Source organism: Mustela erminea, chromosome 9 (assembly GCF_009829155.1).
Source record: "Mustela erminea isolate mMusErm1 chromosome 9, mMusErm1.Pri, whole genome shotgun sequence".
Taxonomy (NCBI): domain Eukaryota; kingdom Metazoa; phylum Chordata; class Mammalia; order Carnivora; family Mustelidae; genus Mustela; species Mustela erminea.
In genome coordinates, this window is record NC_045622.1 from 8,659,596 (window position 1) to 8,686,240 (window position 26,645).

Here is a 26,645-nt window from a genome sequence, read left to right on the forward strand (position 1 = left end):
TTATAAAGATTTTATTTATTTTTTTGACAGACACAGATCACAAGTAGGCAGAGAGGCAGGCAGAGAGAGAGAGAGGAAGGGAAGCAGGCTCCCTGCTGAGCAGAGAGCCCGATTCAGGGCTCGATCCCAGGACCCTGGGATCATGACCTGAGCCAAAGGCAGAGGCTTTAACCCCCTGAGCCACCCAGGGACCCCTAAACACAGATTTTTTAAAAACATGATCTTTTATTGTCTACTCTCTAGAACCTTAATCTAACTGAGAAGAAAAAGAAACTAGAAAGGCTCCTCTTCGGACTTCAACCAGAACCACTTCCATTGATCTATTTTGGAATTGTTATTTTTATGTGAGCTTTATTTCAAAGAGAGGGTTCCTTAGCTAGGGAAAAAAAAATTCTGAAACTTCTCATATAGTCCATATCCCCATACCACTCAAATTCTTTTACAACTATTAGTCAACTTCCTCTTGGGACATTTTAAGTGACAGAGAACTTAGAACTTCCTAAGTTCTTGTTGGCAGTTCTTCATCAGAACTTTTTGGATGTATTTCTTACAAATTCTTCCTTCTGTTAACTCCAAATCTTCACTTTAGTAACCTCTGCTCACTGGTCTAGTTATGTCCAAAAAAATCAATGCAATCCATCTCTCACTTGGGAGTCCCTTGAAGATTTTTAAAAATAACCATCCCATCCCCCTAAGGCTTCTCTTTCCCAAGTAAACATACCTAATTCTTTTAACCATATTCTATAGGACTTTTTTTTTTTTAGTTTGTTTATTTATTTATTTACGTAATCTCTACACCCAATGTGGGGCTCAAACTCATGACCCTGAGATCAAGAGTTGCATGCTCTATTCACTGAGCCAGCCAGGTGCCCCTAGGACTTTCCAAACCACTTATCGCTTAGACAACTTTCTCTTGAACACACTGCCTTTTGACAATGTAACTTGAAATTCAACATGTAGACGTAAAATTATTATTTCAATCACAGGCTGACTGGAACAGACTTTACTGGAATCATCAGTACCCTTGCTTATCACTCTAGAATTCCATTAATGCTGCTTAAGATGTATCAGGCTTTCTGGGTACCACAATACACTATTGATTGCTTTGGAGTTTCTTTCTTTCTTTCTTTTAAGATGTATTTATTTATTTATTAGAGAGAGAGAGAGAGAGAGATCACAAGTAGGAGAGAGGCAGGCAGAGAGAGGGGGGCAAGCAGCCTCCCTGCTGAGCAGAGAGCCCGATGCGGGGCTCAATCCCAGGACCCTGAGATCATGACCTGAGCCAAAGGCAGAGGCTTCACCCCCTGAGACACCCAGGCACCCTGGAGTTTCTGTTCATAAAATCTCTTTGGTGTTTTCCTTTATATTAGAGGAATGTGGCTGAAAAGGAACCAGATTGTGGAGGGCTTTGAATGCCAGGCTAGGAAGTTTGGGTTATCAGGATGAAAAGAATACAGTTAATGGTAGAATACAGAAGGAATTGCTGGGCAGAAATATAACCAGGAAGCAAGAGGCTAGTGAGATGATCCAGCACAAAATAGTAAAGTAGATGCTTTGCCATCCAGCAAGTAGCTGAGAACAAGAAGCAGTAACAGTAGCTAGGACTTAGTGAAAGCTTCCCATGTGAGCCCGGCAGGTTTCACAGATTCTCCCAGAGCCCCTAGTTTCTACAGAGGGATTTTCTCATCTGCAGCTTACTCGTTGGAGAGAGTGGAATGAGTCTGACGTTGGGTGGTTGGAAGGAGAAGCTGGATTGTGGGAGTGGAGCTTCCATAGTTCTGTACTGGGCATGAGGAAGTAAGTGGTCAGGAAGTGCTGAGGCCATTCCAATTGTAGAATCATATGATTTTTGACCAGAAAGGGGATTAGGCAATGAGTTGAGACCTCTCTTTCACCCTTGTAGATAAAAGTGATTTGCCCACATTAATTCCAAAAGCAAGGGAGAATATAAAAGGAATCCATGTCCCCAAATTTAAGTTTCCAAGAGACTCCAGTATTCAAATCCAGATTCTAGACAGGGATAATAAGAAACTGATACTGGTCATGTTGAAAGTGAAACTCCATTAAACCTGAGTAGTGCTGGGGAAACATAAGGGAAGACTCTTCATTCCATTATAGAAGATAGATTTCAATGACTGTGAGGTAGTAGAGAAAACATTTCGTAAGGAAACCCAGAGCTCTTTTCTATCTCACGTTTCTTTTCACTGAAGCCTGAAGGTCAAAGTTTATGGCTTCATCAAAGCAGCTCCAAATCCCGAAGGTGAGATGGTTCTCACCTGGAGCCCGTGTGTGTTCCTCTACCCTTTGGCTGGGAACAAGTCACCTGGGAATCACTCCAGCAGGTGGCTTCCAAAGTCCAACCTGCTAGGTTGAAATCTGACACTGACAGAGACTCACTGGGAGCAGCTATTGAAAGCTGAACCAGGAACCAGGAAATACACCAGCCTCTACACGTAGAAAACAGCTGGCCTCCCTCAGAGACAGAGCACCATGGGAAACCAGCTCTGCTGCGCGGGAAGCTGGTGAGTAGGGGCTGGGGGTGGAGGGGAAGGTCTCTGTCGGTGGATGTGGAGGCCCAGGGAGTAAGAGAAAGCCTGCTGATAGTTCTCGACTGCCCTCCCACTGCCGCCTCCCTCTGTCTGGCACGTCTCCGGGTGCCCCACCAGAGCATTACCTCTTTCTGTCTTCCCTCCTTTCAGAAAGCTTCAGAAAACACAGCCAAGCCTGCTGACTGTGGAAGGGCCAGGGCAGGGCTGGAATGGTGAATTGGCTTGGGTTCTCTCGTCTTCTTCTCCTTTCCTTTCTTCCCCGGAGGATAATCATCTTTCTAGCAGAGCTTATTACCCTCCGGGCACTTTTCAAACAATCTCTTCCCAACGATGCTATGAGGGAGGTGGCCTTACATGTCCTGTTTCAAACAGCTGAGAAGCTGAGGCTCAGGGAAGTTAACTTGTCCCAGGTCACATGGCCAGTGAGCAAACAAACGAACATTCCAACCCAGGCCCTTCGGACTTAAGAGCCTGTGCTTTCAACCACTACTTAATATTGCCTCCCAAATCAAGGAAATCGACTTTGGAGCAATGTCATTTAAAAGGGCAGGAGTGGGGTGACGGAGAACGCCCAAGGACTATTTGAATACAGCTTCCACATTTACTTACTGTGTGCCCTTAGGCAAGTCCTGTAACTTCTCTTTTTCTTCATGTATACAATATAGATAACATGACCTATGTTGTTCAGATCATAGAGTTGAAGAGCAGAGGATATGTGAAAGCCTCACAATAATTTATTTGTAGTGTTTTACCCGTTCTTTTCCAGAAGTGTAAATCTCTCTAAACCCCCCACCTGGTTTTATCTTGTTTGCTGTTTTCTTATTTATACCTTCCATGCCTGGGTCAGTCTTGAGGATGTCTTGCTCATGAAAAAAAATCATCCTTATATTTAGAGAAATAGATAAGGTACATTGAAAAGCCCATGTGATTTAGAATCGGTACATTGGATTCCAGTCCTGTTCTTACTACTCATTCATTTATTAAACAAATATTTTATTGAATGCCTATATGTGCCAGGTATAATGACAGGTACAGAAGACATAGTGATAATGGGAAATTTGGCTCCTGCCTTCTTGAGTAAGAAACCAAAACTCTAGGTCCTCAGTTGGCCCATCTGTGAAATGGAAACAATAATGAGATTCTCAGAATGTTATCAGGCCGGGCGGCGGGGGGGGGGTACTTTTTTAAACTCTGAGATGTCCCATAGACATAGGACACTTAGGGATAGCTAAGAATTTTTTTTTTCAAAGATTTATTTGAGAGAGAGAGAGAGAGAGAGGGAGAGTGTGATGAGGGGAAGGGTGGAGGGAAAGCAGACTGCACTGAATGAAGAGCCTGATGGAGGGCTTGACTCCATGACCCTGAGATCATCACCGGAGCCGAAATCAAGAGTTGGATACTCATCCAACTGAGCCAGCCAGGCACCCCGACATCCAAGAATTTCTGCAGAAAGGGTGTCACAGGTTCTTTCACTTCCTTTGTTCAAAGTTTTCATAGTCTTCATTTTTGGTAAGTTCTTCCTCTAGTGGTGTTGAATCATAGCAGTCAGCTTTTACTAATGCTCATCATATGTCAGGCACCTAAATGAGTATTTTACATTTTTTTAACATAATACCTCCAGTAGTTCATGGGGTTTAGGCTCTACTGTTATCCTCATTTTATTAATAAGAAAATGAAAGCCTGAGGAAGCTAAAAACTTGCTGGTCATACAGCTAGTCTATCTGACTCTAGAGCCTGGCTGGAAACACTACCCCCAATATTCCAACCAAAACAATTTTTTTCCTTCTTAAAATAAATAGTAGGACAAGGGGTGCCTGGGTGGCTCAGTTAGTTAAGTGTTCGACTCTTGGTTTCAGCTCAAGTCATGATCTCAGGGTCCTGGGATCGAGCCCCGCATTGGGCTCTCCACTCAGCAGGGAGCCTGCTTCCCCCTCTCTCTCTGCCTGCCTCTCTGCCTACTTGTGATCTGTGTCTGTCAAATAAATAAATAAAATATTTTAAAAATATAAAAAAATATTCAAATTTATTTATAGCAACCATAAATGACGAAAACATTTTAGTCTATTTCCATGTAATCCCCCCCCCTTTTTTTTGGTGTACCTCATAGTTACAGTTATCCATGCCACAAAGGAAACAACATGTCTACAAGTGTACAGAGTGTACAGCAATGCTCCGTGCTCCCCCCCTAACAGAGCTGGCTGAGAATCACAGCCAGACTGACGTTCCACCTGATGCGGAGTCCCAGTAAAGCTGATCAGGGATGACCATGCGCAGGTGCAGGACTCCAAGCTTTCAAAGCTTTATCTTTTATCAGCAATCCTGATTTTATATATGCTGAAGCCCATCTCCCCCGTTCCTGATAAACTGAGGCAGAATGAGCCTTCATGGGAATTCAAACATTTTCAACAAAGCTTTGAAGCATCTCAGCATAGAACCCCCGGCTCAGGCCACCCTACCCCACACAGCCAATGACTCGGAAAGGTCACCTCGTGTAATCCTTTTGAAATACCTAGGTGCATAGCTTTTATCCCAAAATTTGCCTTATTATCCTCTTATTAACTTAAAGAGTAAGATTTTCCATGCTATTAGATGTTCTTCCAACATGTTTCTTAAATGGATGTACAATGGTCCCTTTAGTGGAGATGTCCTTTATTAGTCAGTTCCCGATACTGGATGTAAAGGATGTTTCCTGTTCTTTACAATTGTAAATAATCCTGCAACAAGCATCCATATTTGTGCCTGCTTACTTCTTAGGACATGGAATTGCTACATCAGAGGGTACACACTTTATGTTTAGGCTTCCTTTTACTTCTTGTCAATTGCATTCCAGGAAAATTGAGCCAATTTTTATTCATACGAAAGTGCCCGTCTCGTTTTCTGAACTCTGAGCTAAAAATCAAATCCTATCAACTATGAGTCTACCAGAATACTCCATTTAGGTTGTGTCCAGGCATTGTATAGCATCTGACTTGGGAACAGGCTCCATTCACTAAAATAGGGCCGCCCTAATCTGTTGTGTTAGAATTTATGTTCTCTTCATCCATTTAAGTAGAAGTAAGTAGGAGAACAGTGGCGACAAGGGACAAGAAATTAGAGGCTAGGGTAAGGCTATGACTTGAGTGAAGTAAAGAAAAAAGAAAGAAAGGAAGGAAGAGAGAGAGAAAGAAAGAAAGAGAAAAGAAAAAAGGAAGGAAGGAAAGAAGAGGGAAGGAAGGAGGGAGAAAGAAAGAAAGAAAGAAAAGGAAATGCGGAAGTAGAAGGAGTAGAAAGACCTAGAAGTGGTTTCACAGCTTTTCTTCTGAACCACCTGTAAACTTCAGATGGTAACTCTATCTGCTCTCAACTCAGCAAGCTGCATTAAAACCAAAAATCAAACCAAAACACAAGCCTTTGTCAAATACAAAGTGGGAAAATCATGATTTTCCCACAGTAGTAAAATAGACATGATCTAGAAGTTTCCTTCCCTCTCTCTCTCTCTTTCTTTTCAGTTAGCAAAAGGAAGGAAATTTCCTTATGGAGACAGAAGTCACGCAGACAGGGTTGGCTCTGGTGAGAGTTTGGAAATGTACTAGCAAGAAAAAGCATCTGGAGTAAGCCCCAAACTATTCAGCCTATTTCCTCAGACAAGTGTTTTTCTCTGGTCATCACGCAGTTGACAATCATGTAGACACACTGGCTCCACCGGGGACCCCAGAGGTTCCGAAATGAGTCTGTCCTACAGCTCAGAAATGAGGTCTGTCCTGCAGCGAGGACAAGGTAGCTGAGTCACTCACCAAATTCAGAGCTCCCTGTGCTGTGTGTGTTAAAGGTTAAATATCTCTCACTTTCTCTGTTAATTAAAAACAAGGACAGGGAAGCAGGGAGGGAGATCACCTGCTAGAAAAGGGCTTTGAGGGGTCCTAACTTGTTAGCCCTCATTGTGGCAGCTTCTGTGACTCCCAGAGTGAGAACCCCATTTTGGCAGAGACCCTGAAAAAAAAAAAAAAAAAAAAAAAGCACCGAAGCGGCAGCAAGAGGGTCTCTGAATCCAGGAATATCCCATAATTTGGCAGGTTTCCCTCGCCCTCTGCTGGGATTAGCCTGTTAGACAATCCCAGAATAGCCCTCAACCCAGCTATATCCCTGGCATGTTGTATCTGGTTGCCTGAGGCTGTATTTTGGGTTTGGTTATGTCAGTTGTACCACTCCACCTTCCAGAACCATCCTTGTGGGAGAGATGTGGTACCCCTGATAAATGCTTTCAGGCTGACTTAGGGTGAATCTTTGAGGGAAGTGAGAGGGTCATCCTAGAATGTTAAGGAGACCACAGAACAAATGATGAAGGTGAGAAGATTGAGGCCAGGACTCTTACACGTGGATGATCTGTGTTTCTTTTCACAGGAGCTGCCCATCAACTTCCCAGAGGAAAAAAACGGGTAACTGGGTGTTGGGGATGGGGGCTCGGAGTGGTTTAATTAGAGAAGAGAAGACGCAGAACCGGTGTCTTTGGAAAGGGCATAAGAATGAAAAAGAGAAGTAGCCTTGGAAGGGGTGAAGGGAGATAGTACACCAGAGAAAATCTTCAGGGTTTCCAGACCAGCTCTGAAACGCTGGGTCTCATCCTTTCCATTATCTTAGAGTGGCAAGGTTGGTTGTGCGTTCTTTCATTCACCCAGCAAAAATTAACTGAGCACTTACAGTGTATGTGGGGCACTCTGCTGGGTCCCAAGGAGGCAAGAGAGGCACAAGGACACACAGTCTCAGTCCTCGAAGAGCTCAAAATCAAGTTTAAGAGACTTATTTACACATAAACAAGTAAATGCGATGCAATCTACCAGTGCTGTAAGAGTCACACTCATATGGTAGGAGAATGGGAAAAAACACCAATGTCGAGGGAACAGTAGCAAGTCCTCAAGCTGGAAGAGGAGCAGAGAAGAAAAAGGTGGGTAGTGGCATTACCTCATGTAGAAGAAAGAACAGAAAGAGAAAGAAAGAAAGAAAGAAAGAAGAAGGAAGGAAGGAAAGAAGGAGAGAAGAGAAAAGAGGGGGAAGAAAGGAAGAAAGAGAAAGAGGAAACAAGGGGCTGAGTTGACTGACTGGTGTGGCTGAGCACTGTAGGAATAGTCTATATAGTAGACTGTAAGCTCCCTGAGGCAGAGGAAATCGCTTGCTCCTCCTTCTAGCCCCAGAACGTGCCACACCGCTTGGCATATAAAGGGCTCTCAACGTGTACCTGCTGCTCTGTGTTAGGCGCCGGTGAAAATGAGGATGGAAGATCTTATGCGCAGAGCATGACAGGAGTCTGGACGTGGGAAGGGCAGCAGTGAAAGAGGTGCGAGCCGAGGCAGGAGATTAGTTAGAAGCCCACCGTAATAGTTTGAGATTCGAAGAGGGCAATCTCAGTAGAGACAAGGAAGAGGGAATGAATTTAAGCTGGGTTTCTTCCTCTTAGGAAGCCAAGCAAGACGGGCCCCGAAGCAGCAGCAGCAGCAGCAGCAGCAGCAGCAGCAGCAGCAGCAGAATAGTGTAAAGGTAATGACCGGCCTCTGCCCCTTCCAGGGGGCTGCTCCCACCGGGGATCTGAGGACTCAGCTTTTACACCCTGCCACACATCTCAGTTATCTTCAACCAGAACTTGCTGGTTCTGCCCCTCCAAGGAGCCAAGCGAAGGGACATCAGAATCACCGGCCCTGCTTTGTGGGTGAGGGGCAAAAGCAAGCCAAGAATGTCCCTTAATGCTGTCTGTCTCTTGCAGGCCCATGACACAAGAGGACCTATTTATGAACAGGTGTTCGAGAAGCCGGCGACTCAGGAGCGGAGTCAAGGCCTCAGGTTGAAGGAGAGCAGCTTGCATTACGCAGACATTCAAGTGTGCAGCTCCACCCAGCCGCGCTCTGCTCGGGAGGTGAAACACCTGCAGTCAGAAAATGCTACGCAGTACGCCACCCTCCGCTTCCCCCAGGCCACACCGCGCTATGACAGCAAGAACGGGACCCTAGTGTGAGCGCTGGGGAGGACGGACCTGTTTCCATCCCTTCACCCTTGGGGAGAATCTGCCCTGGGGAAGTGGCTGGCACCCCAGCAATGGCTGCCGCGTTTTCAAGAACTCCAGAGCCCTTTCGAGTGCTCCCAGTCTTGCCCCCTTCCCTAAGCCTATTGTCTTCTTTGCCACCATTAGCTTGGAGTTGTATTGGGGCTAGCCAGGGTGGACGGAGTTCCACAAAATGACGGGGGCTAGGAGGAGCTGCCGAAGTCTGTTGGCCCCTACCTTGGCTCCTGCTTTCAAGAAAAGCACTGATTAGGACAGGTTGCCCCAGCACTTGACCTGGTTTTGTTGGGATTAATTTAAGGGCGTCTCTTCTACACACCTTAAACGCCCAAGCTGAAGGAGATGTGCTCTGGGAAAGCATCCCGACTCTTGCGCACAGCCCCCAGAGCTGGCTTGGGCAGTTCCATCGGTGGCTGGGTCAAGGGTGCCAGAAGCCAGACAGACAAACGAGGCCAGGGGCTGAGGCTGACCGTGGGTTACCAGTACAAGTCCCTGACAGTACTGCACGGCCCGGAAACTCCCCTTCGCTGGACTGTGGGCTCTCGCAGGTGCGGAGCCGCTGGGATCAATAAATCGCAGAAGGAACGTGGCTGGTGCGTTTTCCGGGGTGGGGGTCTGTCGGCTCTACGTCAGAGAAGCAGGTCTCGCTCAGCCTGAGGGCAACCAGGAGATCCGAACACTCCGCGCGGGACCACGCAGGCTTTGGCTGGGGCGGAGCCGGGTTGTGGTTTGGATGCCCAGGAGGCGGGTTCGTATCTGCAGGAGGCGGATCTCCCTGGGCCAGTCCCGGCATTTGGGGGGCCGAGTAGGCCCGCAGGAGGCGGGTCAAGGAGGCAGGAGGCGGGGTGAAGGCCTGCTGGGGAGGCGGTCTGGGCCTTTAGGAGGCGGAGCCAGCCTGGCAGGGGGCGGGGCCTAGGTTGTCCCGGGCTGGCTCGCGCCGGCGGGGAGGGGGGCGGGGCCGGGCGCTGAGGTGGGGGGGGCTGGGCGGGGGCCGGCCTCGCGTCACCATGGCATCAGGAACGCAGCGGCAACGCTGTATCAGGAGGAGGCCGAGCTCAGAAGGGCAGGGGGGCAGAGATGCTGAACCAGAAGCACGGAGGATTTAAGAGGTAGGTGCTGAAATGTGTGTGTGTTGGGGGGGAGAGCAGAGGGGACGTGCCTGGAAAATATACTTACCACTGACTGGCTGAGCGTCCAGATCAGAAAGGGGGACACACGGAGGGGTGGGGGTGGGGGCGTCGCTGGAAAGGAGGCGGCGGAAGTTTCAGGTTCTGAGCCTTACAGGTTCTTAGGGTGCAGTTCCTGATTCAGACTTTCAGAGCTTGGAGACGTGCCCTTTCAGTCTGTATGCCATCCTCCCCAAATACCGATGCCCCTTGATTTATCCCTTAGAGGGGCGATTCCTTAAGACAGACATAGTACTTCGTGAAAATGGAATCACAGCACAAAATAGTTGGTAATCATAGTATCGACTTCATAGAACGTTTGTGAGTATTTAAAACACTTGGAACTGTACATAGTGTGTAGTCAAATGTAAGCTGTCGTTATCATCATTATCATCATTTTCCCGGCCTGTTCTCTGGCACAGACCTAGTGCAAGTCGACTTGGAAGAAGTGGCTAGAAAACTTCTTCCACTACTAATTGGCGAAGTATCTCCCTAGCCTGTTTATTATTAGCTGGGACGGAATACCGCGAACTTTATTTCCAATGGTGGTTTACTGTGATGGTCAAATTCAATGATGTAGGTGATAACACTTTGTAGACTTAAAGTGCTATGTAAAAATTTCTGCTTTAAAATATTAATACAGTCCTTCTAGGTTAAAATGGAATTCCTGAGGATGAATGGAAGTGCATGCTATAAGCAGAACTCCCAGTATTTATTTGTCTTGTCTTCAGAATTCTTACTGTGGTCATTGATTGATTATCTTAGGGAGGAGGGAAAATGCATTCTTGCTTGACTGATAGGGAAGCATTGGTCTTTCCTTTATTACTGTTAAGTCTAAGTGGCTAGTTTTTAAAATACTCCTGGGATAGCCCTGTTGTGGTTATAATATCTTTGGCTGGATTTCCTTCTGACCAGGGTCCCATTTCTGAAACTTGTAGATGACATAAATTGATAGATTCGGGGCAGGGGCCTGACACTAGTAGATTGGTTTAGCTTTGGAATTTTTTTTCTTGTCCAGTATTTTTGTACATTGTCCCTCTTCCTATTTTAAGGTGGCCCTGATCCGGCTTTTCTAGGGACTCCGAAGATGGGGACTCAAGTGGTTAGGAGATTCTGTAACTCCCTGATGCCAGCAGAGCCCTCTGTAAGTTTCTGGTGTACTGTTGAAAGGAGTGTGATGACATTAATGGAATTTTGGTACAGTTCCACAACTGGGGGATTTCTCCATCAAGACTCAGATCCTGGAACAAAATTGTCATATATTTGCTTTCTTTTCTTGCTTCCCCTTCTTGTAGAAATTCTAGCTCCCTTGATTCGTTATTAATAAAATCAGGGAGAAGTTAAAAAATTATGGCAATTAATCAGAATGTATGCAGTTTGAAAGATTTAAATAATGTCTGTTATAGAAATAATGCATGCTAATTATTTATTTTTTTTTTAAGATTTTATTTATTATTTGACAGAGAGAAATCACAAGTAGTCGGAGAGGCAGGTAGAGAGAGAGAGAGGGAAGCAGGCTCCCTGCTGAGCAGAGAGCCCGATGCGGGACTCGATCCCAGGACCCTGAGATCATGACCTGAGCCGAAGGCAGCGGCCTAACCCACTGAGCCACCTAGGCGCCCCTGCATGCTAATTATTGAGCATTTGGGAAATATTACAAACCATGATTTTATTTATTTATTTATTTTTAAAGATTTTGTTGATTTGAGAGAGAGAGACAGAAAGAGGGAGACAGCTTGAGCAGCAAGGAGGGGCCAAGGGAGAGGGAGAAGCAGGGAGCCCCATGCTTAACCCGACTGAGCCACCCAGGCACCCCTAAAACAAATATTTTAACAATTTCATATTAACAAACTTAGTTTTAGGGAAGCCTGGGTGGCTCAGTGGGTTAAAGCCTCTGCCTTCGGCTCGGGGTCATGATCCCAGGGTCCTGGGATCGAGCCCCGAATCGGGCTCTCTGCTCAGCAGGGAGCCTGCTTCCTCCTCTCTCTCTCTCTGCCTGCTTGTAATCTCTGCCTGTCAAATAAATAAATAAAATCTTAAAAAAAAAAAAAACTTAGTTTTAAAAAAAGCAAGAGTCAAGGGGTGTCAGGGTAGCTCAGTCTGTTAAACATCCTACTCTTGATTTTGGCTCAGGTCATGGTCTCAGGGTCATGAGCTCTAGCCCTACGTTAGGCTCCACACTCAGTGGGGAGTCTGCTTCTATCCCTCTCCCTCCTTATGCTCACTCTCTCTCTCAAATAAATAATAAATAAATCTTTCAAAAATGTTTTATTATGGTTACTAATGTTTGGTAAGCACATTTTTCTTGACAATTTTTCTGTTTATTGGACTTTTAGTTTCCCCTCCCCCATTGTTAGTAACAAATTGATTTCCTCATTTAAGACTTTTTTCTTAGGGTTGGTTTCCAGAAGTGGAATCCATAGGTCAAAGGACGTGAACATTTTAAGTAATAAGTTACCTTTTAAAAGAAGAATCCTGGTGTCAAATTACATATACATCTTCCAGAAGGCAGAGGGTCATCAGCTGAGAGATAGAAGGGTTCTTGGTAGAAATCAGGCTGCCTCTTGCAATGAGACCTTAGGTCCTGTAGAAAGATTATTTCATGATAGTGTGGTTAGTAACCAGCTAGTTAGGAGCCGTAACATATGAATGGCAATCCAGAGGTGTGAGGATTTGTGTAGTGTTTACATAGTAAAGAAATTTAAGAGACACTTCCAAAATATCCACCAGATGTCGCTAGTCTTAATCTAATTTTTACCTTTAGGATAACCAGCAGATAACTTTTGTGATGTGATTTCAAGATGTGAATTTCAAAAATTCATGTAGAATGTATTTGCATATCTGCTTAAGTACAGTTTATATTAAGCACTAGCATCTGGTGATTACTTTGGCAACATCCCACTCTAGGCTCTTACCATTCTGTCTCTTTTTCCCTTTTTCTTCCCACTCAGTCTGTCACACTCACCCTGTACACTCTGTCCCCACATACTAATATTGGATTCTCAGTTTTACTAGTCTTCCTTTTACTATTCTGTCTTTCAGTCTTGTTTCTTGCCTCTTTGTATATTTGTATATTTATGTATAACTGTGAGTTCCTTAAGTTTTTTTGCTAAAAGAATGGGAACTGGCATATAATGACATATAATAGGAACTCAAGATATTTAGCACACATTTAATGATAAAAGACATCGATGAAGGGGATGAAAATATAGAAGGATACTAGAAATTATTTATATTTGTCTTGGAAATACACTGAAAGAGACTAAGATTTATACTTCTAAATTAACTATATTTATATGCTAAGTGATATACTATAGAAGATGTTGTGACCTTTGAATTATAAAAAGAGGAATACTCATTCGTTCAGCCAGGATTTACTGAGCATCTACTATGTGCCAGGAAACATTTTTTTTTTTTTTTTCTGGAGATAAACCAGTAACAAAACATACAAATTCCCTGCTCTCATGGACCTTACATTCTGGGCAGGGAGACACTGACTATAAGCAAACAAACAAGTAAATACAGACAATATAAGACAGTGATGAATGCTGGGAAGAAAAATAAAAATAAAGTAGGCAAAGAGGTTTGGGAGTCCCTAGGTGAAGGGGTGCTGTCATTTTATGTATTTACTTTTATTTATTGATTGATTTTTAAGTAGGCCCTACACCCAGTGTGAAGCCCAGTGCAGGGCTTGAACTCAGGACCTGAAATCAAAAGCTAGATGCTTAACTGACTGAAACACCCAGGTTCCCTGGGTATTGTCATTTTAAATAGGGTGGTCAGGGAAGGCTGAACAGGTAAAAGTGATATTTGAGCAGAAACCTGAAAAAAGGACAGGAATGAACCATGGGTTATCTAGGATTTGAGTATTCGAGACAGATTAAGATCTGAGCTGAAAACCAAGAGTGGTCAGAGGAGTTTTGGGAGGAAGCAGAACTTGAACTAGACGTAGTAAAGATCTGAGTGGCAGAAGTGTGGGACCTTCTAGGCTGAAGGACAGTCGTGCATGGGGGTGAAAATGAGCCCTGGGAACATGTGAGACAGAGAGGGGCCTGCTAACCTGAGCATAGACAATTTGGGGGAGGGTCTTAAGAGTGGGGCACGAGGAATTTATATCTGACAAGAAAAAGGAGTGTTTGAAAACACTTGACCATTTGAGCAGGAAGATGAATGCATTGTCTAAGTAAGATTAAGGGGTGTAGGCTGGCAGAAAAGTCAAAAAACAAGCCAGGACAATGTGGCGGGGTGGGGTGGGGGGCTTTGCTGATAGATGTGAGCTCTTTTGTGGGCATTTATGCTGATGTCTCTGAAGATAAATGCTGCAGAAATCGTAAACTTATGTTACTGCCAAGAAACTTGCCAGTGTGTGAAAACAGAAAAAGATTAAGAAATTATTTCAGTCATTTAAAATATTTCCATTGATAATTTTAATTATCTGTTTATTCAGACTGCCTTTCTGCTTCTTTGTAGTCATGAATGATTGCCCACAATAGATGTATTAAATTGACACAGGTGTCTATTTCACACATTTCCATACAGGGAGAAGTCACAGTCAATATTTTCACTGAACGACAGTTCTGTTTAAAGCTCGTAGTCTTACTTAGGCCATCATATTATTATCTGTATTAATAGGAGTGATGAATGAGTTTGCCAGTTTCCTCCACTCATTCATTCATTCAAATGTTCAACAAAGAACATTTACTGAGTACCTTCTATGTCTCAAGCATTATATAAAAGTGTTGTGTAATGATTAAGAACTTGGACTTTAGGGCCCTGGGTGGCTTGTTTGTGGGATCAAGCCCTGCATGGGCTCCCTGCTCAGCAGGGAGCCTGCTTCTCTCTCTTCCACTCCCCCTACTTGTATTTCCTCTCTGTCAAATAAATAAATAAAATCTTAAAAAACAAAACAAAGCAAAACAAAAAACCCCTGGACTTCAGCTTCACCACTTAGCAGTGATAGGACCTGGAGCTAATTACTTATCTGCCAGATCTCTCTTTCTTCATCTGTAAAATGGGGATAATAAAAACCCCTGACATGTAAGGGCCTATTTAGCCAGAGCAGCTCCATCCTGACACTGCCCCCCCCCCCCCCCCCCCCCGTCAGGGAACTTACTTAAAAACAAGTCCCGGAAACCAGTCCCAGGTAACAAAGCCCAAATACAAGGGTGGGTCAGGCCAGGTGGAGGTATTCAATCAGTGGGGGCGCATACTGTCTCCCTAGCTACCAAGGAGTATGGGCCCTGCCCTTTGGGTGTCTTTTGGGCGCCAATTCTGACCAAGGTGATAGGCTAGTTCAAGTATCTACTATAGGGTAAATTGTAATTCAATTGGTCACTTATGTGTGACCTAGCAGGACTGTGCAGCTTTCTCTGTGTTACAATCTCATTGGCCACCTGTGTGTGGCCAGGCCCAACCACATGGCCTTTGACCTTAAAAGTTAGTCTGTAAGGCAGAAAGAGGTCGCCTCTTTGCAAGAGATGGCCCTGGCCGGTCAGTTTGATTCTCGATGCTTGGCGTGAAATAAAGCTTTGCTTGACCTGCGCTTTGTATCCATTTCGCTCCTTTGACCATGGACCCAACACTTCTGTTTATGGTAATTGTGACCATCAAATGAGCTAATGTATGTAAGTGCTTAGTATAGGGCTTGGCACATAGTAGAAGTTCAATTTTCCTATTATTATGGTTATCTATAGATATTTGGTAGCTTTTAGTTGGTGAGGGAAGTATCCGTGCCATTATTGTTAAAATAATACAGGATGGAGGAGGTCTGGTCTGATTTCAGAAATCAGGTAGCATGGCAGAGATACACAGAGTAGCTAGTTTGGACCCTTTGCCTCTCCTCATAGGCTGAGTGAATGACAAGCCAGCAGTGTTGGGAGTGGTTCCAGCTACCTGGACTGGCTCGCAGTTTCACCATGTCCTAGCCCTACAGTGTGCAGATCATTGTCCTAGTTATTCCTGATTCTTTTAAGCTAACCTACTTACCCTCCCAGCTCTTAGGCTGATATGACAGCGGAGCAAGATGGGGCAGATGGAGGGAACAGTAAATGTTAGTGCTGCTTAGAACTAACACTTCGTTCTTCACCTGAGCTACTTGGTAAGGGAGGCCATGATAAATATGGTGAGCGCATCTTCTGAGCAAAAAAAAAAAAAACCCTAGAGATTATATGCTCCAACAGGAATTTTGTTCCAAGTGGGAGAGGCAGACTATATGTGAAAATATTATAATTTTTGGAACATTTCAATAGTTGTGTGGGGAAAATGACACAGAATATTATAAAATGGTACTATCTCAATTTAAGTGAACTAAAATTAAATGCTATTTAAATTTTAGTCCTGCCTTTGCAACAGCCACATTATAAGTGCTTACTAATCACGTGTGGCTAGTGGCCAGTGGATTAGATGGCACAGATAGAACACTTTCTCCATCATAGAAAATCCTATGGCATAGCATTAATGTGGTTGATATAATTATAGACTTCTGGGGGATAGCGCAATTGTGGGCCATATGCCCTATAGCAAATTTTGTATCTATTCGCACCGTTCCCTCTAATTCCTCCAGCATGCTGTGAGATGCAGGGCAAACAGCATAGGGCCGAGCATCAGGGACTTGGTTCAGATCTTAGCTCTCAGATTGATTTGCTGAGTGACTGTAAATAGTCTTCATTCCTCCATGTGTGTCAAATATCTTTTTTTTTTTTTTTTTTAGCTTTAAATCCAGGGATTTAATGACTCTTTCCCTAGGAATATTGAGCTCACAGGTCTTATGTTGATAAAGGATTTGTTCTTTGACAAACAGTGACCTTTTGCCATGTAACTATCAGCAGGACCTCCCTCTGATGTTTCAGTATTTTCTGCTCTGTCCTAAGCATGTTGGGCCAGCAACCAACCAGAATCCTCTATCCAGGGACCCACCAACTGGGTGTTTTGGTTTTGCATCACTATGCGTGTAGATATGTTGCATGCAATTTTATTTTGTTAGACGTTTCATGCTTCTGTTTTAAAAGGGCCTTGTTGCATGAACATGGGTTGGTGACTCACCTGATCATATTACACCATGAGCTGCAGTCATGGCAAGGGGAATTCTTGGCAGCTAAATTCCCCAGTTAGTTATGAAGGACCGTGCTCTTCTTCTTCTTCTTTTTTTTAATGGCAGAGGAGAAGCAGGCTTCTGGCTGCACAGGAAGCCCGATGCAGGGCTCAATTCCAGGACCCTGGGATCATGACCTGAGCCAAAGGTAGACAGCTCAATGACTGAGCCACCCAGGCACCCCAGGACTGTTCTCTTCTGACTCATGGGCTGATCAGGTTCAGTTTGATTTGGTGCCATGTCTTTTCCTCTGCCTTTGCCAGAATGGAATACACAGCATTCAATCAGCAGCAGCCACTTAACACCTCTGTGGGCCTTCTGCTTCCTGCTTGCTGTGGTGGTGGGTCGGGGGTAGGGTGGGAAGTGTGTCCTTCTCAGAAGTATCCTTGTGTTTAGCAGTTTTAGAACTTCAGGCAAGATGTTGCTAGTTCTGGATGCTCCCTAGGGATTTTCTTTTTGTCTAGTGAGCTGAGGAGCTGAGGAGGTCATGAGGTTGAAAAGAACCATTTCTGACTTTTCCTGCCAAGCTGCCAGTAAGTATATGTGGAAGGAATTTGGGCCTTCTGCAAAATCGTTACGTGTAGAGTCCTAGATCATCAAACTGCCTTTGTCACTGATCAGCTGTGTTCTTGGGCAAGGCCCTGACCTTCCCTTGAGCCTTACCATTCTGTCAAGCCTTCCCCTCCATCTGGAATCACGAGGTGTAATATAATACGGGTGTTCTTTCAGCTTCCAGTTTCCTATAGAAACAAGAATGTGCACCGAGAGTACAAATGACTAGTATTCCTAAAAATAAATAATCAAGGCTGTGACTTGAATAACTAGAAGCAGAGGGGAATAGCTCTCTATTTCATCTGGGGAAGCTTTTTCCTAACTCTTTCAAAAGTTCCAGGATATTTTTATAGTATTTATTTTATTTTTCAAGTTTTTATTTAAATTTTAGTTAACATATAGTGTAATATTGGTTTCAGGAGAATTTAGTGATTCTTTACTTACATATAACACCCAGCATTCATCAAAACAAATGCCCTCCTTAATACCCACCACCCATTTAGCCCATCCCCTCCAACTGTAGTGTTTATTTGAATTAAAACCAATTTAATTCATTTAAAGCTGACTAAAAATATGGGCTTTACGTTGTAGCAGTTATTTTTTTGTTCATTCTATTATTTTAAAGATTTGTTTCTTTTATTTTTATATTTTTTAAAGGTTTTTTGGTGTTTGGACCAAGAGAAACACAGACAGAGAGAGAACAGAAGCTGGGGGAGTGGGAGAGGGAGAAGCAGGCTTCCCGCTGAGCAGAGAGCCAGTTGTGGGGGCTCTATCCCAGGACCATGACCTAACCCTAACCCTAACCCTAACCTGAGCTTAAATCAAGAGTCAGTAGCTCAACCAACTAAGCCACCCAGGCACCCCTTCGCAGTTATTTTTAAGAGAAATACATTTTTTTGTGTAAAACCTTGGTGATCCTTGGTTTACCCTTGATGTTTATGTTGTGATCTCGTGGTATTTCTTTCCTATTATTTCTGTTAAATGTGTTCTAATACCATTGATAACTAAAGTTCCCTCTATCCTCCCTCCACCCCCCATCCCCCCACCCACCCCCACCCCCCGCTTTAGTTCAATTTCACTGTCCAGACCTCTTATGGGAAAAGGTTGCTGTTTTCAGCTAGTCTGGGGGAAAAAAAAATCCTGATTCAGTCCCCTTCCCACCCATTTTGTCGTGGAGCGTTTGGCCTTAAATCCGCAGAACCTGTGTGTGTGTGTAGTGTGCGCTCACGCCAGCACGCCTGCCTGCAGGCCTGGTTTGTGAACTAGTGTGTGATTGCAAGCGCAGGCACACGCCGGCACGCCCGCCGGTGTGTCAAGGAGTGTATGTGTGTGCGCTCACGTGTGTGGATGTTCGCAGCGCGCGCGCACAGACCCGCACGCCCGCCGGGGTCCTGGTGTGTATGTGTCTGCAGTGTAGGCACACACGCCCACCCCCCGCCTGGTGTATGTGTGTTGCACGGAGAGAGAGAGAGGGAAAGAGAGAGTGTGTGTGAGTGTGTGTGTGTGTGTGTGTGCTGCGCGCACACACCAGCCCGCCCGCGCGCGCCCGCCGTGCTCCCCCTTACGCACGCCTGGCCGGGGGCTGCCAGCCAGCGCCCCTCCACCCTTTGCGCGCCCAGCTGTTTCTATAGGAACCGCAACAGCGCCGGGGCCCTCCGGCGGAGGCCGGGTGCGAGCATGCCCAGTGGAAGGCGCTAGTTTGGCTCGGGTCTAGGTTTCCAGTAAGTGGCCTGCGGGACTCCGGAGAGATCCCAATGAGCTGAGCGGAGAGTCTTTGTGTGCGGAGGGAGGAGGCGGCGGCCGCTGCCTGGCCTGGAGACCCCGCCCGGGGAGCCCCCCGCAGGAACAATGCTAGCCTGCCTGACCCGGGGGAACTTACTGGACGTCCTGCAGGAGGGCTTCAATGAGGTAACTGTCTGCTCCTCCCACTCCCAGCTCCCCTCCCCCAGCGCCTCCCGCCTAATCTCTGGAAGGGGTTCTCCGCCCCCATCCTCGGGGGACCCCAGATCACTTCGTCCACAGAGCCCTAAGGGGCCAGGGTGGTACCGTGCAGACGAGATGGCTAACCGGGAAAAAGCTGAAGGGCCGCCCGCCTGCGGCTAAGCTGAGCGATGCCCTTCCTGGGGGCTTACCTGAGCCCAGGAGATAGGACCACAGACTCAGAGGTCATCTCCTTCCAGAAGAGGTGGTCTCCACCCTTCCCCGGGATTGTCCCTGAGGAAATCCCCAGGGAAGCCCCTGCATGTTTGGCGGGAAGGCCCATTCTATTTCAGGAGCCAACTGGGTGGGCCAAGTTAGGGGTGGGGTGGAGCTGCATTGGTGGAAAGTTTGAGACAGGGCAGGGTGAGTAGGTGGTCCACATGTAGTGCTCTCTTCGTCTTCTGCCATTTTCCGGGCAGTAGATTTCTTCACAACCAAGGGCATGGTTGGTAGACAAGACCTAAGAGGAGCGAGGTTGCTTGAGTTCCCCGGCCCTTCCTGGGAGTCAGCATTTGCTCCTTTCTGTGTGAGAGTGCGGAACTGGACCCTAAATCTGACAGGCGGTATGGGCTTGGACTCCCTGGGGGTCTTTTTTCTTTTCACTGTTTTCTCTCAGAATTCCGTTGTGTCTTCCATTCCCTTCTCCTGTGATCCAGGAAATTCTGGTTTAGGACCCTACCCCCCTACCTTGTGATTTGCTCCATGTGCCTTCCATTGCTTCCAAGCCCCACCTCTCTGGGTGGCCTGATTCCAGCATCCAGGAAGACCTTTACAAGGAGACCTAGGCTGTTGGTTGTGTCTTTCATCTTTTCTTCCTTTCTCTTTTTCTTTCCACCTCTCCCTCTGTTCCCTTGTTAAATATAAGACTTTTTGAAGATCAGTTTTTTGTTAAACAACGCAGAAATGCATTCTCTTAATATGACTATTACAAGCTAGACTGCGTGCCTTTGGCCACCCCTCCAGACCTGGCCTGTGTCCCAGAGGTAACCCTTCTCATGAATGTGTGTGTAAGATTTTCTTTCCCCCTGCATTGTATGCTTTTTCCTCAATTCCTGTTTCTAATTAAGAAGCTCAGCAGCCGACCTGTCTCAGGACCTTCCCAGCCCTGGCCCCTCTGCCCAGCCTGGTTCCTGACACAGGAAAACTGCAGAAATGCAGTTCCCACTTAATCAACAGAGTCGGAATTTTCCTTTGGCTGAGGGGTGTCACAACCTTCACTGAAGGGCGGGGCTTGTATCCTGCCCGCACTGCAGGGCTCGTCATTTTGCGTCAGCCCTCCCTGAACACATGTAAGGGGATTGTTGCAGAAGAGCTGTAAATGAGAGATGAAACACCGTGGAGGCAAAGCCACCTCTTTGAGTGCTACCAGTATTCCTGCTTCCTCTTCTCTCAACTCGTGGCCTCCCCTGGTCTCAAGCTTCATACCGTCTGACTTATCCGCCAATTGTGGCAGAAGCTTCTTAGGTCCTTCTGTGGCCTCCCCGCTTTTTAACTCAGCTCCTGTGTGTCAGGTCCCACTGTCTTATTAAGCGGAGGAAATCAAGCCCAGCCAACCCTAGCCTTTGCCTTCTGCTCCTTTTGCACTTTGAGACCTTTCAACCAAAGAGCCAAAAGGCTTGGCTGTCTTTTTCATGCTTTAGTGCTTCCATAAATATCCCCTGATCTCCCGTTCTAGGTAAGACATAAGGGGAAAAGATAGTGGGAGAATTTTCTGTTTGTAGCAGTAACAAAGTCTCTTCATCAAAACAACGCATACAACTTTATAATGAACTCATCTAGAATAATGCAGTAATGCCCCTTGTCCCTCTCTGATGTTTGATTTTCCTGCCCATCCTGTATGCTTCCCTCCACCCCCTTCTAGGTTTATGTACAATCCATCCCTTCTATGTGTAGATTGGAAATCTCATAACTAATAGGTTCTTCTGATTTCTCTGAGAAACCGACATCATCTCAGTACTACTAAAAGTAATATGTTAAATCCCAGTGGCCCCTGGAGTTGAAATAATTCTTTCACATACAAAATAAATTATATTAAATAATTCTTTTCACTTAGAGTATCATATCTAGTGCTTCTGAATACTGCTATGATTTGTTATTTCAGAGTTGATGGAGCCCTGATTGATTTATTCCAGCTTCTGGGGCTGCTTGATAGATCTAGTAATATTCTATCTCTTTGTTAGAGTCATGTGGTAAGGATGTAAATAGGGACTTAAAAGCTGGTGTCAGAATACACTTTGATTCCTCTGAGAAGCTCTGAGGCTAAGAATACCACACATGTGTCCAATCATCTCTGGGGAATGATCCAAGCATATCTGAAGCCATTCTTCATCTCCCAGATGCTTTATAGATCTGTGTGGTTAGGGCTGTGACCTCATTCTGTGTGGCAGAGAAAACTGCCTCAGGAAATGAAGCTATGGCTCTAATTGGTTAATTATAAGGGAACCCTGCAGCAGAGAGAAACCCTACCCTCTGAATCAAGGCTTCCCTCTACCCATTGTTGGCCCTGTTCTCAGGCCATTTGCCAGTATGCATGATGATTTTCTTCTACCGCATTCCCTGGCTAAAGCCTTGACTTGAACACACCTGACAAATCACCCACAGAATCTATCTATACCAGTGTTGTCAATGCAGTTCCTTTCATTGACATGGTTGATCTGCATTGTGAGTTACCCACAAATGTTGGCTACCACCACATTCTGTAGCCTACCCTGGCTGCCATCCCCTGTCTCCTGTGCTCTGAGCCTGGCCAGGCTATCTACAGTTCACATTTTCCTCATTCTGCCTGCGCCTCAGAGCTATTTATTTGTTTTCTCTGCTACTTGATATTGATGTTGTCCTATGAATGTTGTCTTTGGTTGATGTGCCAACATAAATTTCTATAAGTGTTTTTCTGGGGCTGACGTTCTTTAAAAAAGACTTTGGTGAATGTGTTGAAACGTTTTGATAGCCACAAGACTCTAATATGGTTTGGCCAATAAACATTCATTCATTCAGTTATTTAGTTCATTTATTGAGTGAGGGGATGGATAAAATAATTGAAACACGCCTGGTTCCTGCTTCCAAGGAATTTATAGGGAGGGATTTGTAGGTATACTGAAAAAAAAATACTTGAAAACCATAAAGAGGTAGTGTTCATGGGAGATCACAGGGCTATCTTCTGCTTAATGATATCCTGAAAAGTACCAAATATTTCCCAACCTGTCTGCTCACTGAGGCCAGACTTTTTCCTGCCAGTGTGGTAAACATGCATGGGAGCTCTCATTCTACAAGCATTTACTGAATTACTCTGTTTACCAGACACCAGGCCAGGCTCTGGAAATAGAAGTCAAATAACATAGAGTCTGTTCCCTAGTGAAGCTCACAGGTCAGTGAACTTAAAGTAAGTGTTCAGAGTATTGAACTTGGGGAAATTGTGACGATACAGAAATTTTGTTTGTCAGACAGAGTGAACCAGAGCTTGGCTGTGGTATAAATGGCCCGAGGGACTGAAAGTTATGGGAATGATTTATTAAAAGGTTGGTCAACAGGAAGGGAGTTGTCTGAGCCTTAATTTTTTTGAAACATCTAACCTGGAGGCCTTTCCCTACCGTTTCCCTCCAAGGAGAACAGTAGAAAGTTAGACCCCACATGGAGATTCATCTGCCTGGCAGTCCCTGAGAAAGACAGGAAGAGCCTTTGTCTGGTGACATGAGTGGGACGTAGAATGAGTGACGAAGAGGATTGGCAGGTTGGAGCAGCTGCAGCAGACATCACTCCTCAGGGCCCCGTGCCTTCCGTGAAGTAGGATTTGCAACATGGGGCCAACCAGAGGCTTTCAGACGTTTCCACAATGAATTCCTCTGTGCTTTGCTGTAGAAATTAAAAGTCCTGTTAATTCTTTAATGTAACAAAGCACTATACTCCCTAACCTTTTTTTTTTTTTTTTATCCTGACTGATTCCTCCTCTCCTTACCCAGGCCCATTGGCTTTGTTCCCACAGGAGTCAATGCCAGCTAAACAGATGCTCCCTGGCAGCAAGCTCTCAGGCAGCTTTATGTTCCTCATGGTGAGTGATGGGCAGGCCAGGCATGTGGAGCAGTGATGGGGCACTGTTGGCCAGGTGCCACACCCCCAGGCACTTCAGAGAAACTGGGAAGCACTGGAAATGCTTCATTGGCCATGACTGGCCTCGTGTAGGGTGCAGGAAGCAAAGTCTCCAAACGACACTTGACTAAATATATTTCCTTATGTCTTATCCCCAAACCATATCCCACTGAAGTAGTCATGAACGTGACCTTCAATGGACAGGTATGGTAAAGGGATAGGGAACCAATCCCAAAGGCCTTAAGAGTGGGCTCCATGCTCTGTTTCTAGCATAGGGGACACTCATCTGTAGTGAAGGCTCAGTTGTTCATTCTCATGCATTTATTGAGCACTTACCTAATAAGGTACTCCTGAAGGAACAGAGTGTTTGTGGAATGTGTAACTAGTAGGAATTTAATTAATTTATTTATTTTTAACGATTTTATTTATTTATTTGACAGAGATCACAAGTCGGCAGAGAGGCAGGTATAGAGGGGGGCGGGGAAACAGGCTCCCGGAGCCCGAGGCAGGACTCGATCCCAGGACCCTGAGATCATGACCTGAGCCAAAGGCAGATGCTTAACCCACTGAGCTATCCAGGCGCCCCTCTAGTGGTAATTTTAAAATAAGGCTAGAAGATGAAATCTTTCAGAAAGTCTTCAGCTTTTCACTTTGTGGTATATCGTCCTTTGACCACTGGGCTCAACACTAGTTTGAAGAACACTGCTCCTACAGGAATAAGAAATGTAATGTTTTTACTTGTGTCATCCCCCCACGAGGGGATTTTTACCTAATTAGCCACCAGGTTCAATGAATAAGTCGCCTTTCCTGGCTCAGCAAAGTCCTGAAAGAGTTAATAGAAAGGCTAGACCATATTACATTCTCTTACTGGCAGAATTCAGGCCAGTAATAACAAGCTTTCCAAAGCTCCTGCTTTCCCCTCAGGTTCTCAGCAGCGTCTCCCCACCCCCTCATCTTCTGCTGCTGGAGGGTCTCGGTCCTACACAGGAATCTGGTTTCACTGGGAAGCTGACTTCCTTCCAGAGCCAGTCAGGTCTCCTCCTGAACTCCAGCACACCCCCAGAGCCCCCACTGCTTTTCTTGTTTGTCTTTCCTGCCGGCCAGCAGGGAACCGCAGGGCTCAGTTTGGGATGCTTTCTGCCCTAGGAACAGGAGATCACAGACTTGCCTGATGAAGCCCAGTAAATGCCCTTTGTGACTCTGACTCTAAGGGAGCAAGTCCCTGGCAGGAAGTCTCTTTGACCTTGAGGCTTAGAGGAGATAGGGAGGAGAGGCCGGGTTTGCAAACTTGTTTGGAAGGAAGGGCAGGTTCCAAAGAGAAACAGAAAGAAAGTTACCTTTGGCGCAAGAGAAGTTTCAGGGTCAAGCTTCCTGCTGCAGTGAAGACAGTGGATGGAATTTTCAATGCTTGGAAGAGTTTTAACTTCTTTTGTGGGGTTATTGGGAGTGGCTTGGAAGAGGCTGATGGAGATTGCGGAGTTGATGAGGGCTCCCCACCCAGCTACTCCTTGGTGTTACCACCATTTGCACAGCTCTACGGCCATGCGCTCTCTTCAAGCCAAAACCCTGCTTAGCCAGCTTTCCCTGTGGCCGCATCCACTTTTCTTCCCTTCCCCCCACCATGCCTGACTCAAGGGATGGTCACAAAAGCCCCGTCTCTCTAGACTGCTGAATGACACAGGGATCTCTCTAGCTTCCCCAGAACAAGTTAGAGATGTTAATTCTGGATCAAGATCAGTTCTGTGCTGTCACTGATGCTGTGTGTTTGATTGTCTTGCTAGTTCGGTGGCAAGTGCAGGGCCAGGAACCCAGCCTGAGCAAGCAGAAGTAGAAAGTGGAATGTACTGACTCGTGGAATCCAAGGAAAGGCTGAAAAATTAAACCATATGAAAGGCAAGAATGGAACAGAGTCTCCGTGAGAATCGGGAGCTGCATGCTTGTAGCCTCCCTCCCTCTGCTCTTTGCCACTCATCACTGGTACTTTCTGGGGTGGCTATATTCCCTCTCACTCCGTGTGGCTTTTCTGTCACAGGTGGGCAGCATGGCCTATGGCATCATCTAGGTTTTATATCTTAAAACTTTGTCAAACAAAGATGGGTGGGAAGAAGCAGATGGATTCTCTTCCTGAAGGCCAGATCCAAAATTCCAGAGACTGGCTGGACTTGAACAATCAACTCCATCGGGCCAGTGATCTGGTTGATGCTATGATATTGTAGCAGCCGAGTGCTAGGGCCCACACTGTGTGTGCAGACGCTACCCCAAGAGCTCTCAGCTGTACCTAACCCCGTGGCCCTGACTTGAACCTGTTGTCCTGCTGTGATTCTCCAGCTGTTGTTGGAAACGGAACAAGAGCGCTAGGGGCGTATTCAAGAAGTATATCCTAATCTAGATATTTTCATTTTGCCAAACCTATTGCTTCTTGTCTTCACTGAATAATTGACTGCTAGAAGTAAACAGTTCGATGGGGTTTTTCCCCACCTGCTGCAAGAAGCCCTTAAGAAGTTATTTCATGTCGCTGGGGTCAGGGTTTGGGGATAGGGAAAAAGAAGGTGGGTGAGCTAGGCTCTAAATCGCACGCTGGCCCTGACCAGGAAAGCTTGTCTCCAATTTATAGATCTGCCTTTCACAAGAGTTACAATTTGAGAAAGACACTGGGGCCAAAAAAAGAAGGAGGAGGAGGAGGAGAAGAAGAAGAAGAAGAAAACTACTACAGCCCCCAGAGAGTAAGGGAGGAGGAGGAGGAAGAGAGAGAAAAATAAAACTACTAGTCCAACCTCGAGAGAGTAACAGCCTCTTGCAAAAGCATATGGTCTTTCATCTGCTGCTGAAGTAGCTCTAGTAAATTTTAAAACCAAGCAGCAGAGCTACTGAGGGCCTCGGCTTGCACTACAGGCCTCTTTAAAGATAAACATCTTCGTGGGGGAAGTGGTGGTTTGGCTGGTCCCCGTGAATGTCTGCTTTGTACTTTAAATCCATTTCTTCTGAGCCAGCAGTAGGCATTTACAGCAGCAACAGGGTCTGGCCATTCCCTTGGGTGTGAGGTACAGGTGTCTTCAGGTCAAAGAGGGGGTCTGGTTTAGTGCTGGGCTCCCAAGATCAGACTTCTTGGGTGGGTGGGGTCCTAAAGCCAGGGTACCCCAACCTGCAAATGAGAGTAGCCCCACTCCGTCCGGAGTCTCTGGTCCCTAGTGAGATGC

At 45.7% G+C, this 26,645-nt stretch overlaps 2 protein-coding genes, 1 long non-coding RNA gene and 1 pseudogene across 8 annotated transcripts in view; 2 read left to right on the forward strand and 2 right to left on the reverse strand.

The window, feature by feature from the left end:
• Window positions 1–1,719: 1,719 nt before the first annotated feature.
• C9H11orf52 (chromosome 9 C11orf52 homolog) lies at window positions 1,720–9,162 on the forward strand. 2 transcript variants are annotated; one of them, XM_032359409.1, is made up of 5 exons: window positions 1,720–2,522; window positions 6,038–6,139; window positions 6,930–6,964; window positions 7,981–8,060; window positions 8,284–9,162. In XM_032359409.1, the coding sequence occupies exons 2-5, from the start codon at window positions 6,063–6,065 to the stop codon at window positions 8,530–8,532; spliced, it is 441 nt and encodes a 146-aa protein (XP_032215300.1). In that variant the 5' UTR covers window positions 1,720–2,522; window positions 6,038–6,062; the 3' UTR covers window positions 8,533–9,162. The 2 variants fall into 2 exon arrangements, with proteins under 2 accessions (XP_032215300.1, XP_032215301.1); XM_032359410.1 differs by lacking the exon at window positions 6,038–6,139 and having other exon boundaries at window positions 1,752–2,522.
• LOC116599520 lies at window positions 3,524–19,648 on the reverse strand. 2 transcript variants are annotated; one of them, XR_004289394.1, is made up of 4 exons: window positions 19,518–19,648; window positions 17,497–17,573; window positions 12,202–12,327; window positions 3,524–3,663 (listed from the first exon to the last, which is right to left on the reverse strand). It is a non-coding gene; the product is annotated as an uncharacterized LOC116599520 (long non-coding RNA). The 2 variants fall into 2 exon arrangements; XR_004289395.1 differs by lacking the exons at window positions 17,497–17,573; window positions 19,518–19,648 and adding an exon at window positions 16,785–16,868.
• On the reverse strand, window positions 4,561–5,154 carry LOC116599518 (annotated as a pseudogene).
• The window catches only part of DIXDC1 (DIX domain containing 1), a 71,156-nt gene continuing 54,067 nt past the window's right edge, over window positions 9,557–26,645 (forward strand). The window contains exons 1-3 of one of the 4 annotated variants that reach the window (XM_032359383.1): window positions 9,557–9,686; window positions 10,796–10,887; window positions 23,345–23,410. In XM_032359383.1, coding sequence (XP_032215274.1) covers window positions 10,831–10,887; window positions 23,345–23,410 — 123 coding nt within the window. In that variant the 5' untranslated portion in view covers window positions 9,557–9,686; window positions 10,796–10,830. Of the gene's footprint in view, window positions 9,687–10,795; window positions 10,888–18,900; window positions 19,294–23,344; window positions 23,411–26,645 lie in introns of those variants that run through there. The other 3 variants (XM_032359385.1, XM_032359389.1, XM_032359384.1) reach the window with 3 other exon arrangements.

What these genes read in the sequence shown, in the direction of transcription:
- C9H11orf52 (XM_032359409.1), top strand. Translation starts at nt 6,063, where the DNA reads ATGGAGACAGAAGTCACGCAGACAGGGTTGGCTCTGGTGAGAGTTTGG. An exon ending in TTCCCAGAGGAAAAAAACGG is followed by an intron (nt 6,965 to 7,980) that starts GTAACTGGGTGT and finishes TCTTCCTCTTAG; the next exon opens with GAAGCCAAGCAAGACGGGCC. An exon ending in AGCAGCAGAATAGTGTAAAG is followed by an intron (nt 8,061 to 8,283) that starts GTAATGACCGGC and finishes TGTCTCTTGCAG; the next exon opens with GCCCATGACACAAGAGGACC.